This window comes from Triticum urartu, chromosome 3 (assembly GCF_003073215.2).
Source record: "Triticum urartu cultivar G1812 chromosome 3, Tu2.1, whole genome shotgun sequence".
Lineage (NCBI taxonomy): Eukaryota > Viridiplantae > Streptophyta > Magnoliopsida > Poales > Poaceae > Triticum > Triticum urartu.
In genome coordinates, this window is record NC_053024.1 from 651,096,577 (window position 1) to 651,110,907 (window position 14,331).

Below are 14,331 nucleotides of genomic sequence, written 5' to 3' on the forward strand. Positions count from 1 at the left end.
ACCCGACCAGTGTCTCGGGGGCTACTGCATTGCCTGTCCAATGCAGAAAATTTTAAGTGCAATACAGTTTCCGAGGAGATTATGATCCTCAAGTTGGTCGGCCGCACCCAATCTGAGTCTCAAGGACTGAGCACGCCGCTTTTTGTATCCCGAAGTATTCTGCCGAGTTAGGACTTGATCCTCAGGCCGATTTTGCAAATCAACCTGAGTCTCAGCGGTTACTGGGATCAGTGGTCTTACATCATCCTTCAAGTGCATCTCGGGTTTTAAACTGATACACACGTTGAGGGTTACTGTCTATATATCTCGGTAGAGAATAAATTGCACCGATCAAAAATATTGATAAAAGATTGGCCCACAGTCGGGATGGTGCACCACCTCGGAAGCAGTCCGGCATAAAGCTCGGGCGCTAGTGGCTGGCTCCATAGAGGGCATTTCCAGCATTAAGCTCGGCTAAACTCCTTCAACTTTTTTGGACCAAGATGTTCTATGATATCTTGGGTATAGTCCGGCTTTGGAGCTTGGACACAGTCCGGCGTTGGAGCTTGGATACATTTCGGCGTTAGAGCCCGGAAGTAGTCCGGCATTGGTGCTCGGCTGCAAAAGATACCTCGAATGCAGTCCGGCGTTAGAGCTCGGACGCAAGAGGGCACTGCCTCCCGGGAACAACTTCAAACCCGAGGTGTGGCATAAAAATAACAAGGCATTGATAAAGGCCGGAAACTTAAAGGGGCTCCTCGGATACCCGACGTGTAAACTCGTCGAATGCATTTCGGCAATCCTCAAGATCGAAGGTGAGAAGATTTGTTAAACCAGTTTTCAAGACCGACAACCAAAGATGAAGAACAGTTCGGAAGAATCGAGGAGCATCCTTAACTTGAAGACCGGTTCAGGGGGCTACTGACGGTGTCCTGTACTAGGGGGTACTCACCACGTCGTCTCCCGATCTATTAGATTGGGCCGAGGACCCCCATGGCCGTATACTCATGGGCCAGTTCGGACAGCTGCCGCATACATGGAAGATTCCACAAGACTTGGTGATCAAGACAAGGACTCCTCCCCACCGGCGTATTCGGCTAGGACTCTTGTTATCCTAGGCCTCTGGTGCATTATATAAACCGAGGCTAGGCTAGTCGATAGAGGACATACAATCATACCATAGGCTAGCTTCTAGGATTTTAGCCTCTACGATCTCGTGGTAGATCAACTCTTGTAATACTCATATCATCAACTAGATGATACCCCGCACGTTGTTGCGGGAATATTTGCAATACATTTCGATGATGTGTGATTTCTATGGAACGTGAATAGTGATACTACGAAAACTAAAATTGCAAATCCATATGCTTTATTGTGTTTGATTAATGTATTGTAAAATATCTAATATATGTTTGCATGTTGAGGTGGACATTTTCATGTGCATGAATGCGTGTTGTGGTGGGCCTTTTGCCATGCATGTTGCTTGATGATGTGGCATGATTGCATGTTGAGAGAAATATCTTAGTGGGGGCTAGCTATTTAGATATAGAAGATATTAATCAAGCATGACGTAAGGTATTACCTCCATCAAGAGGGCCCGAACCTGGGTAAACATCGTGTCCCCTGCCTCCTGTTATCATTGATCCTAAACGCACAGTTCGGGACCCCTATCCAAGATCCGCCGGTTTTGACACCGACAATAGCCAAATTGAAAGAATAGAGATCTCTAAAACCCATTACTCCTTCATTTTTCGGGTAGCATAGTTTCCACCAAGCATACCAATGCTTTATTTTATGATCCTCATCATCGCTCCATCAGAATTGGGCTATCAAGTCCGTGATCTCCTTGCAAATGTCCTTGGGTGAACTGAATACTGACATGGCAAAAACATGGATTGCTTTGGCAACAGATTTAATAAGTATTTCCTTGCCACCGGTAGATAGTTGTTTCTCCATCCATCCTTTCAACCTTTCTTTAATTCTTTCACATAAGTGCCTAAAACAGTCACTCCTATCTGCTCCCACCATTGCGGGCAGGCCAAGATATTAAATGTACTAACATTGAATTGATAATAAGAGTAGAGTGAAAATAAAAACATCTAGATGAATGTGCCGTTCAAACTCTGAGTTGGTTTAACCCTCTGGCGATGTGGCACGCGAACTCGGATCTACGTGTCGAGAATGTCTCTGGTATTGGTAGACTTCTCCACCGTCCCATGCCTTCCTTTCCCCTTCCTCTTCCATCTACAACATTGGCAACATGGGAGGATCCAATGGCGCTCCATCGCCGATTTCCATCTACAACGCCTTGAGGACAAGCCGCTGCTCAAGGAGGGGCGAATGCCACGCCTGCCAGGTGGGCTCCACCTGCAGACAAGCAAGAGGGTGTGAGCGGGCCTGCCGCCACCACTGATGGGCCTGAAGGGCGAGGGCCAGGCCAGTGTCGGGCCAAGGAGTGAGCGCGTGTGTGGGTTGAGTTTGGCCTGCGTGCCTGACCAGTTAAGGGGGTGCGAGACTGAGAGTTTGGGGTTGTTATCGAATAGCACTTGCTGTAACGAACCGAGAGCGAGGCCGCCGACCCCCTCTGCTTCCTTTACCTCCTTCCTCCCCAGATCTGATCCAGAAGAGAGAATTGAGTAGATCCGCGCCGCCGGCGGCTCCCCACGCGCGTTCGCCGCCATAGGCATACCCGATCTACCTCACCGCGCGCCTGCTGCCTCCGCGCCAGCCCCCTATTTCGGACATTCGAGGTACGAGCATTTCGTCGTTCCATCCCAGCGATTAGTCAAACCCCACCGAGCTCCACGGATTCGCGGCGCGGCGCCCGGTGAGCGCACGCCGTTCCAGATCCGCCCCCTGAGTTGCAGGGCCTGATCGTTGGGCCCTTGGAGAAATCACTTGAGGTTGCGGGTCTCGGATGCGGCCATGAGTTTGCCGGGGAAGAAGGCCGCGGCCGGGGCTGGGGGAATCCGGCGGTGGCTCTCCACCGCCGTGCTGTCGGCGCTGGCGCTGGTGCTGATCCTGGTGGTGATTTCGCTGTCGGTGGGCTCGCCCCTGCCCGGGGCGTCGCTCCCTGAATACCCAGCTGTCAGAGCTAGTCACCCAAAGGGGAACGCTACCGCCGATGATGGGAGCAAGAATGATATTGCCACTGGTGTTCCGTTACCAGGGAAAGAGTTGCAGGGTGGCCAGGAGCCCTTGATTGAGCACAGCGCCCAAAATGCTACTCTCAACTCAAGCGAGGGGTCTCTGAATACAAGAGAGGTTGATGACACAGTACCGGATCCAGTTCCTGTTGACAGCAAAATACAGGATCCAGTAGTAGCTATGGATGATACCACGCCAAAACTCAATGATTCTCAAAGGCCTGATCAAGGTGAGCTTTACTTCATTCCCCTGTTTGACTTCTGCACAACATCTTACAGACATGAATGAAATGTTGTTTCCCGCTGCACTATACTGATTTATTCATGATAAAGGCGTAGCTGGGATACGATGAATTGACCTCTTTTATTGTGCAGGTACCTGTGATCTTTATCATGGGGAGTGGGTTTTCGATTCATCTGGGGCGTTGTACACAAACAACTCTTGCCCTGTCATCACACGGATGCAGAATTGCCAGGGAAATGGGCGACCGGACAAGGACTATGAGAGTTGGAGATGGAAACCTCAACAGTGCACCCTCCCACGCTTTGATGGAATTAAGTTCTTGGAGTTAATGAGAGGCAAGACTCTTGCCTTTGTTGGGGACTCGGTTGCTCGAAATCACATGGAATCTCTCCTTTGCATTCTGTGGCAGGTGAGATACTTCACTGATACTATTAATGATTTATGTTCTCACTGTAATTTGCCTAAGTAGACGGTAGCTTGCCAATTATACTATCCATGACCAATTTTATTGACATGTAGTATTATTTTTGCTGAAAACTGATTAAGTCGCTACAAGATCTAAGACCTTTTGATGAATGATGATTTATTTATTTTTGACCGACCGATGGTCCGAGTTAAGGTGTTATTTGGACTTATGTGTGGACAACGGCAAATTTTGTTTCTGGTTTTATGATGCTTGCTTGTAGTAACATAACATTATTTACAAGTTCCTTCTTAAAAATAAAGTGTGAAAACTCACCATATGTACATGGTTCCTGAAAACTGGTGAAAATTATCGATCTCGTAGAAGATTTATTGTCAGTTTGATTGCTATCCTGATATTGCAAGTGCCTTGCCTTATTCTGGACAAGTTAATGGGTTACTGCTGTTGTCTGCTGTCAACCATAGGAAGCAACACCATAGGAACCAATGCCGTCATCTTGCACATCTTATACCATGTCTAGCCTCGAGAGAATGTGGTTTAGAGTTTAGATATTGCTGTCAGATATTTTCTTTTCCTGATATCACGTGGAAGCATTTGGGATGAAATTGTAATATCAGCTCATGCGCCTATCAAAGCAGAATAGCTGCTTTTCATCGTGCCTTTTATTGAAAGGCAACTTCACTATACTTTTTTTTTGGAAAAGGAGGTTAAACCCCCGGCCTCTGCAACTTCACTATACTTTTAGTGAAGCAGTAGAGAGCGTTATAATTTCCTGATGTAGAAGCAAAGCTAGTTGCTTTTCATCGTGCCTTTTATTGAAAGGCAACTTCACTATACTTTTTTTTTGGAAAAGGAGGTTAAACCCCCGGCCTCTGCAACTTCACTATACTGATTGTTGATTTTAGCGGTTGATAATGGATCCTTACATAATTTATGCAGAGGCAGTTTTCTGAGATAAGATTGTTGCTCGGAAGTGTGTACTTTGTCAAGTTATGAGGCCCCTCACATCTTGTAAATTCTTCTCTTAGGAATTAGGAAGTACTCCCTCTGTAAACTAAGATAGTGATCTAAAAAGTCTTATATTAGTTTACAGAGGGAGTATATCTCTAAGATCAAAGCATAATTCTGAGTTTCTGACGCTTTATTGCTTCCCTTTGGTTTCATCATTATGTGTGACCTGTCTGTGTACTATAATGGAACACATCTGAAGGGTTTTCTTCCCTTTACTTGCTGGAATGTTCAGATCAACCTAATCAACTTAGTGATCCTGTACTTGTAGCTCATTTCATAGAGCAACATATTATTTGATTTTTTATCTTGACATCAACGTTATGTTCTCCTTTTGACAGGTAGAAACCCCAGTAGACCGTGGCAGCCGCAGGATGAACAGGTGGATCTTCAGGTCAACCAAAACAACTATTATCCGCATCTGGTCTGCTTGGTTAGTGCACAGATCAATTGAAGCTGTGGGGTTTGCTCCTGAGGGTCTTGATAAGGTTTTCCTGGATGTAGCAGATGAGACGTTCATGCAATTTATCGCTTCTTTTGATGTACTTGTCCTGTCATCTGGACACTGGTTCGCCAAACGGTCAGCCTATATCCAGAATGGCAATGTTGTTGGAGGGCAGCTCTGGTGGCCTCAACAAGCTGGAAAGATGCAGATAAACAACGTTGGCGCATTTGGTGTGTCAGTTGAGACTTGCCTGACTGCTTTGGCGACCCACCCAAATTTCACAGGGATAGCTGTTCTGCGCACATACTCTCCAGATCATTATGAAGGCGGGGCATGGAACGCTGGTGGGTCATGCACCGGGAAGGTTAAGCCCTTGGATGCGGTGGTGAGGAACGGATACACGGATGCAATGTATGAGAAACAAGTTGCAGGCTTCAGAAAGGCAGTGCAGAATTCTGGGAAACATAGCTCCAAGTTGAAATTGATGGACATCACTGAGCCCTTTGCGTTGAGAGCTGACGGGCATCCTGGTCCATACAGAAGTCCCGACCCAAACAAGAAGACTCAAAGAGGACCAGATGGGAAGCCTCCACCCCAGGATTGTCTGCATTGGTGCATGCCAGGACCTATAGATACATGGAACGAGATGCTGTTTGAGACCATACGAAGCGAACTAGAGGGAGACAGCAGCAGGTGAAGAAAAACGCTTGGTCGCTACTTGCCAATTTGCCATTATGTGGTATGTCCTGCAATGCTGCTAAATCGTCAGTGTATATCAGAGTGCTTATGATGTTGTTGTACCACGGATAGGAAGAACTATAGCAAATCTGTAGGAGTATATGACCACAGTTGAGATAGGGAATGGAAGATATCTTTTAGCACCTAACTCCAATCCCTTGGCAAGAGGGATGGAAAACAGTATGAAATGCACCTGTATCTGGAGATATTCGCTACATTTTTTGCCCGACACGTTGTCACACGAAAGGTTTTTATTGCCAATATTTGTGCAACAGGACACCCGATGGCTCGAACTGATGCGTAAGTGCTCTGTCTGAGTGTGTTTGCAAGCCGCTGGGATGAAACTGCAGTATCTGTAACCGAAGATTATAGAAAGTGCACACATGGTTTTTGGTCTAGCTTAGGTATGTCTCTAGTCTATGATGATCCTGCACTGTTGTTAAGAAACGGTCTATCCAGACACCTCGCTCTCCTCGGTGACCAGAACCACCTCCGACCACGTCCCCATTCTTTTAACGGCGGCAACCTCTATCCCGAAATCCTCCTCAATTCAAAGACAAGGTTGCTGTTAACTGGAACAGCGTGGGTACCAGGCACCTGCACCTTGGATCTGCTGGTCTCATCTCCCTTAAGATCAAGCGCACCAGAAGCATGGCCAAAAAATGGGTTTCCGGTCGCAGATCGCCCAAGATTCTAGCACTAAACTGCCATACTACTATTAATCTCATGGATAAGCTAGAAGAAGCTAGGCCGCTTTCCTCGATCGAAGCTCAACTTAGGACGGCAGTCAAACTATCCCTCCACTGTCACAATGCGGTCATCGCTGCCTACTGGAGGCAGTGGGCAAAGATCAAAGACTGTGTCCTTGGGGACAAAAACTCAGCCTACTTACATATTTGCGCTTCGGTACGCCACCGCAAAAACCAGATTAAGACCCTTTCTAGCAATGGCTCAACCTTTACTGCTCATTCCGACAAAGAGGTTGTCCTCAATTTCTTCAAAAATCTTGTGGGGACCTGCCGTATCCACATCTCTTGACTTCTCCAATCTCTTGCTGCCAAACTCTCTTACCACAACCCAGGCTTTAGATATCTCACGGCCATTCACCATGGACGAGCTCAAGGACGCCCTCTGGGCCATGAATGATAACGCTAGCTCGGGTCCAGATGGGCTTGGCCCGGCTTTTTAAAAGGCTAACTGGGACCTCGTTAAGTCGGATCTGTTCAATTTGCTCTCTGATTTCCATTCGGGTAGGGCAGATCTTAAGCGTATTAATCAAGCTCACATTTTGCTGCTTCCCAAATAGGCCGATGCGGCTCGCCCGAAGAACTACCGACCGGTCTCTCTGCAAAATTGCTCCATCAAACTTGCGTCTAAATGTCTATCTATTTGGGCCCAATCCCTGATCGATCACCTCATCCACTATGATCAGACTGGGTTTATCAAGGGCCGCGGGATTTCCTCCAATTTCCTCCATGCTACGGATATCGTTCAAACTTGTTTCAAACGGAAATGTCCGGCTATTGTCCTCAAATTAGACTTCCACAAAGCTTTTGATTCAGTTTCGTGGACAACCTTGTCCCTGATTATGCGCGCCAAAGGGTTCCCACCTCTCTGGTGCTCCTGGATTGAAAACTTGAACCGTACGGCCAGCTCTTCTGTGCTTTTAAATGGGAAACTTGGACCCTGGTTTCAATGCCGCCGAGGTTTTAGACAGGGGGACTCCCTTTCCCCTTATCTCTTTATCATTGTCGCAGATGTCCTTAAGAGACTTATCATCCAGGCTGCTGCCAACGGGCAACTCTCTCACCCTCTCGACGCTTCTCTTCCTTGCACGGTCCTTCAATATGCCGACAACACTCTTATCGTCCTCCCGCCAGACGCGGCTCAGCTTCACACCCTCAAACATATCCTGACCCAGTTCTCTGAGGCCATGGGGCACACCATTAATTTTCAAAAAAGCACCTTCGCCCCCATTCACGTAGACCACGACCTTTCCACAGAACTCGCGGCAATTTTTGGCTGTCCGGTAGCCTCCTTCCCCCAATCTTACTTGGGATTGCCACTCTCGACCCATAAACTAAACCTTGCAAACTTCTTCTTCATCATCGACAAGGTTGACCGGCGTTTGGCTGGGTGGAGAGGCCTCTTGTTATCTCTTGCTAGCAGGGTTGTTCTTGTCTGGGCGGCCCTTCGCGCTCCCCCGATCTATTCTATGAGCGTTCTTCGACTTCGGGTGGGCACCCTGCAAGAGATAGACAAATGGTGTCGTGCTTTCTTCTGGGCCGGGCAGGATTCTGTTACGGGTGGCCAATGCAAAGTTGCTTGGACCTGGTCTGCGCCCCCTTCTCTCATGGAGGGCTGGGCTTCACGAACCTAGACCATATGAACCAATGTCTCCTCCTCCACCACTTATCAAAAATGCATACCTCCGAGTCAACCCAGGACTCTCTTTACCTTCGCTCCAAATATGGCTGGTCTCCCTCCAATGGTCTTGGGATATCCCATTCTTCGCACTCTCCAATTTTGCGTGACATTTTAAAAGGGCTCGATTTCTTCCGCTCCATTACAATGGTTCACCTTGGGAACGGTTCAACGACGTCTTTCTGGTCTAACCTTTGGATTCCTCACTCCACCACCACCCTCGCCCAGCAATTCCCTGCCCTCTTCTCCCACTCCACTGGACCGCACACCTCGGTGGCTAGGGTTTTGGCTTCGAACAACCTAACCTTAGACCTTGCTCCTCGATTGTCGCATGCGGCAAATTGCGATCTGATTACTTTGCATGCTACCTTGGCTACTGTAAACTTGAATTTGCAGGCTGCTGACAGAAGAACTATGAGAAACGAAGGGAAACCTTTCGCCAATAAGCTTGCATACAAAGCGGTTTGGAAGCAACGTCCTAGGGACCAGCTGGCACCGGCGATATGGAGAAATTATGCCCCGAACAAGTGTCGCATCTTAATTTGGCTTGCTCACAAGGACCGCCTTTTCACCAATGAACGCCGCTTCCGCCGGGGCATTGCTACTATCGACACATGCCCCTTCTGTAACCACTGTGAATCTATCACTCACCTGCTGTTCCAATGCCACCTGCTAGCACCCATTTGGGAAGAACTAAACAGTCTATGTCAAGGTACTCCTCAGGATCTGCTTCACGCCTGGGAGGGGGATATAAATAACAAGTGTCGGTCAACTGTCCTGATGGTCGTGCTTTGGAATATCTGGAAAAGACGGAACGCCAAGGTCTTCAGGAATGACCATCAAAGTTTGGACCTGGTGGCTCGCTCAGCCGCAGAAGACCTTCGCCTCTGGTCTCATCGCTGCTCCAACTCTGCCAACCAGATACTGCTTCGTGACTGGGGCTCCATGTTGTTTCACCTAGCTGCGAGATTATAGTTTAATCTCTCACTGTAACCTTCCCCGCTTCCCTGCCCACCCACCTGTATCTCTGGTTCTCTATGTAATTTTGTCTGATCATTTTGGTAATAAAGGTTCAGGCAGGCGTATGCCCGCCGTTGACGCGTCAAAAAAGAAACGGTCTATCAAACACACACTAGTCCTACTTCCTTCAAAAGCATTTTATTACTCCTATCAGCTTTGGTTTGGTTACTGAACTCTGAAGCTGTGCAGTATGCATGCCATTTGTTTACTGCTAGCAGCAAGTTGGTGTATTGTATCTAGGCCTTTGTTAAACCTTTATAGTGTTGAAGAGATCGTACAAAACCGAAGGTCCAATTGAAGAGATCGTATTAAAACTGACCGCGGACCAACGTCCAAGCGACGTGAAGCGTTTTTCTCTCCTCCCTGCTCCCTGGCGGCTGGAACCCTAGCCGCCGCCAGGAGAGGCCATCTCTCAGCGCCATCCTCCGGCGGCGATCTCGGTCGTCGGTGGTGAGGGGGGTCGCCGGATCCACGCCTGTGGATCGTTTTTACTCCTGTGTGGTCTAGGTTTTTAGGTTGTTCATCATCTTCGCTTCGGCGGCAACGATGACGGCGCTGAATAAAGATTCTTCGGATCCTTTCCTGACGAGGCCATCGGTTCTATGGTTGGGGATGAACTTGGAAACTAGTCTTCAAGCAAGGATGGCGTGGCGCCGGCGGCATCCTCGTGATGGACATGTGTCCTCGGGCTCCGCTATTGCAACGACGTTTGCTCCAGCGTCCGCGTGGAGCTTGGGAGGTAGTCCAGGAGCGGATGCAGATTGCGGTTTGCATCAACAACATCTGGAAGACGGAACGTGTGCTGGGTTCGTGGTTCGTGGATGGCAGGTATGGTTTCCTCCTTCGGCGTCTTAGTCGTGGTGGGGTACCAGATCTGGAGTTCGATGGCGTGTCCGGGGTGTTGCTCCGGTCTAATTCGTTCAACGACAATGGCTTCACTTTTGATGAGCCACCTTGGAGATCCGCAAAACTGCATATCAGCGAGCCGTGTCGAGCTTGAATGAGGAGGTGATCCGTCATTCTTTTCTTCGGTGGTTGCTGTGATGGTGCCGGAGGCAAGTAACGAGCGTTAGTGTCAAGCTCAGAGATGTTCTACTATCTTTTCAGTTTTGTCATGTCAGTTCTTACGTGACTTGTACTTTGTTCTTTATGATATATGAATGAGACACGTATTACCATGTGGGAAAAAAAACCTGAAGGTCCAATTGTGTAGTGTCTGATGGAAATGGCCTTTCTTTTTCGCGGGAATGATGGAAGTGACTTAACCTTAAGATTTTGACACCAGATGCCTTCCTGCTGTAAAAGGATATTCTTTCTGCGTTCGAAATTCTTCTGGTGCCTTGTCAGTTAACAATTGCAAACATGATGTGGTCAGTTGTTCTGCATCCCAATTGATATCTCTAGCAACATCAGGTAACCCTCCCATTTACAGCCTGATGTGTAGTATGTTCTACTCTCACCGGTCTTCACATGAAAGCTCTCGACATTCGTTCAAAAAAAAAAACTCTTGACATTTCTTTTAGCCGACGGCTGCACTTAGACATGTCTCTAAACTCTCTCTCTTTTTCTCGATTATTGAGAAAGGCCAACCCATTGCCTCTTTTTAACTAAGAAAACATGAAAGCTCCAGGCTTTCCTCTTTTCATTAATTCATAGAGAATGGGAGATAATGGAAAGGGGTTCCAAGCAAATTATATTCCCATCAAGACCCCAGGAGACTCGACTAAACAATGTGCTTGTATTTGATTCAGCTGCGGCCCTTTCTCTAGTCAGTAGCGTCAATTTGTTCCCTGGAGTGGAGGGAGAGATAACATTGTTAATCCCCGGTGGTCATTGCTTGATCTCATCTGTTAGGTTGTGTGCTTTGGAATATGCCACTTGGCCCCTGCCCTCCATGTTATGTTACTCATCTCTTTCTCAAAGATTTCGATAACATATCATATCACGCACATCGGTACGATATAGGACACCTGGCACCGTGGCATAATCTTTTCTTCTTCCTTTTGTTTTGTTGTCATTCTTTTCTCTTTGCATCGGTCGACACTTCTAATTCATTTTCTTTCTCATGAAGGATCGGTTCGCACAATCAACAGGTTGCTATCTGCTCCTCCTTTGGGCAACCATGAGAGCCACGCGTTATTAGTCTAAGACCTGCTCTAATCAGTGAGGCTACAATTGTTAACGTTAACGAACTTATTACTGATAATGAACTGCTACTTGGAATGGAATAATCAAATAAGCAGCCATTACGGGCAAACACGTGCTTTGAGAATAAGCGGAGTGCAGCCCATGTATATACGCCACAACAATCAAAATAGTATTCTTAATTTCTTATACAAATAAATCTTTCAGCAAACCCCAGGTGGACATTGTAAAGAGAGCAAATGTGTAGACTGCTTCAAGGAAACTATATCACGAAGTTGCTGTCAAGAATATTATCTGTTGGGGGATAGTAGTTGGAAAAGTAAAGAAAGACAACGAAAACTTCACGCGGATTAAAATTCAAACTTCTCGGGCCTCTTTTCCTTCAGACCCTGCAATAATAGGATTGCAATCCCATTTTTTCCCCATATCTTACAGCATAGTACTTTGTAAGCTTGGTTCCATCACGGGAAAGTATCTAGTGCTCCCAGGCTTGGGGTGCTCCCGGTGCTTCAAATGTCCGAAAAACATTTTTAAAATGTTTAAAAAATTCTGAAAAAAATGCAGCACATCGACGGAACATTGATGTCTCTTGTCACAAAATTTCAAATCAAAATTCGAAACATTGCTCGAGATAGAAAAATGACAAATTTTTGTACATAACATAAGTTGGGCTTTAGTTTTGGCCCATTATCACATTGATGTCAAATTTGTCATTTTTGTATCTCGAGCAATGTTTCGAATTTTGATTTGAAATTTTGTGACAAGAGACATCGATGTTCCGTCGATGTGCTGCATTTTTTTCAGAATTTTTTGAAAATTTTAAAAAATGTTTTTCGCATCGGAGCACCGGGAGCACCCTATACCTGGGAGCACTAGATACTTTCCCGTTCCATCACAAGTGAAACAATTTATTTTTCAAGAGAATTTGAGCTAATGATTCTTTCTTCAAAATTTTGTATGAATCGTTCCCTACAAAAAAAGAATTCAGGCCTACAAAACAGACTATTAGATTCTTTTAGGGATTATAACTCTACAAAGTTCCTGTGAAAAATGTCCCTAACTACTAGGTTATGTTCTTTTCAAGAATTGCATGGCTGTAAATTGCCTACACGCCCTGTTACTTGGTCGCATGACTTACTTGATAAATGCTTTATCTCCACAGGAGCTTTGCTGTGCTCTCCTCTGCCCCATGTGGGCAATCTGGACCATCTGAAATAAAAGAGGCCATGAGGAGACAAACCATGAACATCTCATAAGCATGCAAATGGGCATGGGGTATGGCATCTGATGTGATCGAAACATCAATTTCTGATGCAAAAGAGAAAGAAGCAACTGGAATCATTAAATGGAAACGCCCCCCTTAGGTTTTGGTGAATGTTGATGCATCTTTCAACCTGGATACTCAACAAGGAGCCACAGGGATCATTCGCGACGACCGGGGTCAAGTTATTGCAGCAAGGAGCAAATGGTATATGAAGCGCTCCCTAGTGTCATCACTGTCGAAGCTTTTGCTTGCCGGGACAAGCAGATTTGCCGCACAACATGAACATGTCGAAGGTGATAATGAAAACTGATAGCCTTGAGTTGATTAATTTGTGGAGTAGTATTTAATAGATCATGTATCCTCCCCGCTGTTGGATCAAATCCAAGATCTTACTAGGGAGTGCATTTCTTTTGAGTTTAATCATGTAAGAAGAAAGGTCAATATGCGGAAATCTAACTCTGATCCCGAATTCAGAAGCTCCCTTTGTGAACAGCAAATTCAAATTAAACACCAGACAAATTCGAAAAAAAATGTAAAAAAAACACAGATCGAAGATGAAAAACTCTTCTAGGCGACTGCAACTTATCGCGCTCAGATGACATCCAAGGAGCTCGGTACAAAAAAATATATTAGAGCTCAAATCTTTGTTGCAACTTCGTACATTTCGGAGCTCTGATTTAGGTTTTCTGTATTAGCTGCTCCGGTGTCATCTCTGTGCGGAAATTTGCCAGCGCCTAGAAGAGTCTTTCTGAATTTACTTTGTATTTTTTTGAATCTACTGGTCACAGAGGTGAAGATGCACTCAAGCACCAAAACGCCGCATTTTTTTCTGGTGTTCAGAAAAGAAAACGCTGCTCTCAGCCAATATGGCTGCTCACTACACGTCTACACAGCCAAAATTGCCTCGAAACTGAATGCTGTGAGTACCTTTTTTTTTTGCATATGAATGTTGTGAGTACTTGGATGTATCAGGTTCCTATAATCCTGCATGCCCGTATGTATCCAACATGATTCCCATGCTGACAATGAGTAATACTAATACACGGATGTTTGTTTCTCAAAAACAAAATAAAACATGTGATCCTAATCCAGCAAATCTTGCTTGGAATTCCCCGGAGATACACTAGGCTAATAACGACCATCCATTAGCCAAACCTTTGAACCAATGCATTTTCAGTTCCATCCATGGCCAGGTAGCTAGCCCTCACCATTTTCATTCTGTCCCGTCAAGGTGGCGCTCTCAACATGTCTATCATTGCGCATGTGTCGTGTCCATTGTGTGGGTCTGTCATGTCCAAGCGCGTGGCACGTGCTCTCCAGATACAGTATCCCGACATCGCCGATTGACACATGGCGCACTGTTGAGCTTGTGGTACGCGTGGCTCGTGCCCCCGCGAACACAAAATCGGGCAAATGCAGCCGGTAACATGAAAAAGAAAAATGGAGGTAAAAATTGAAATCACCAACTGGGAAGATACGAGCAGAGTCGAGACG

At 46.3% G+C, this 14,331-nt stretch overlaps 1 protein-coding gene across 1 annotated transcript; it reads left to right on the top strand.

The window, feature by feature from the left end:
• The first annotated feature begins 2,500 nt into the window (after window positions 1-2,500).
• Window positions 2,501-6,245, top strand: LOC125545709 (protein YLS7-like). Its single transcript, XM_048709740.1, has 3 exons — window positions 2,501-3,355; window positions 3,501-3,778; window positions 5,143-6,245. The coding sequence occupies exons 1-3, from the start codon at window positions 2,905-2,907 to the stop codon at window positions 5,941-5,943; spliced, it is 1,530 nt and encodes a 509-aa protein (XP_048565697.1). The 5' UTR covers window positions 2,501-2,904; the 3' UTR covers window positions 5,944-6,245.
• Window positions 6,246-14,331: the final 8,086 nt, after the last annotated feature.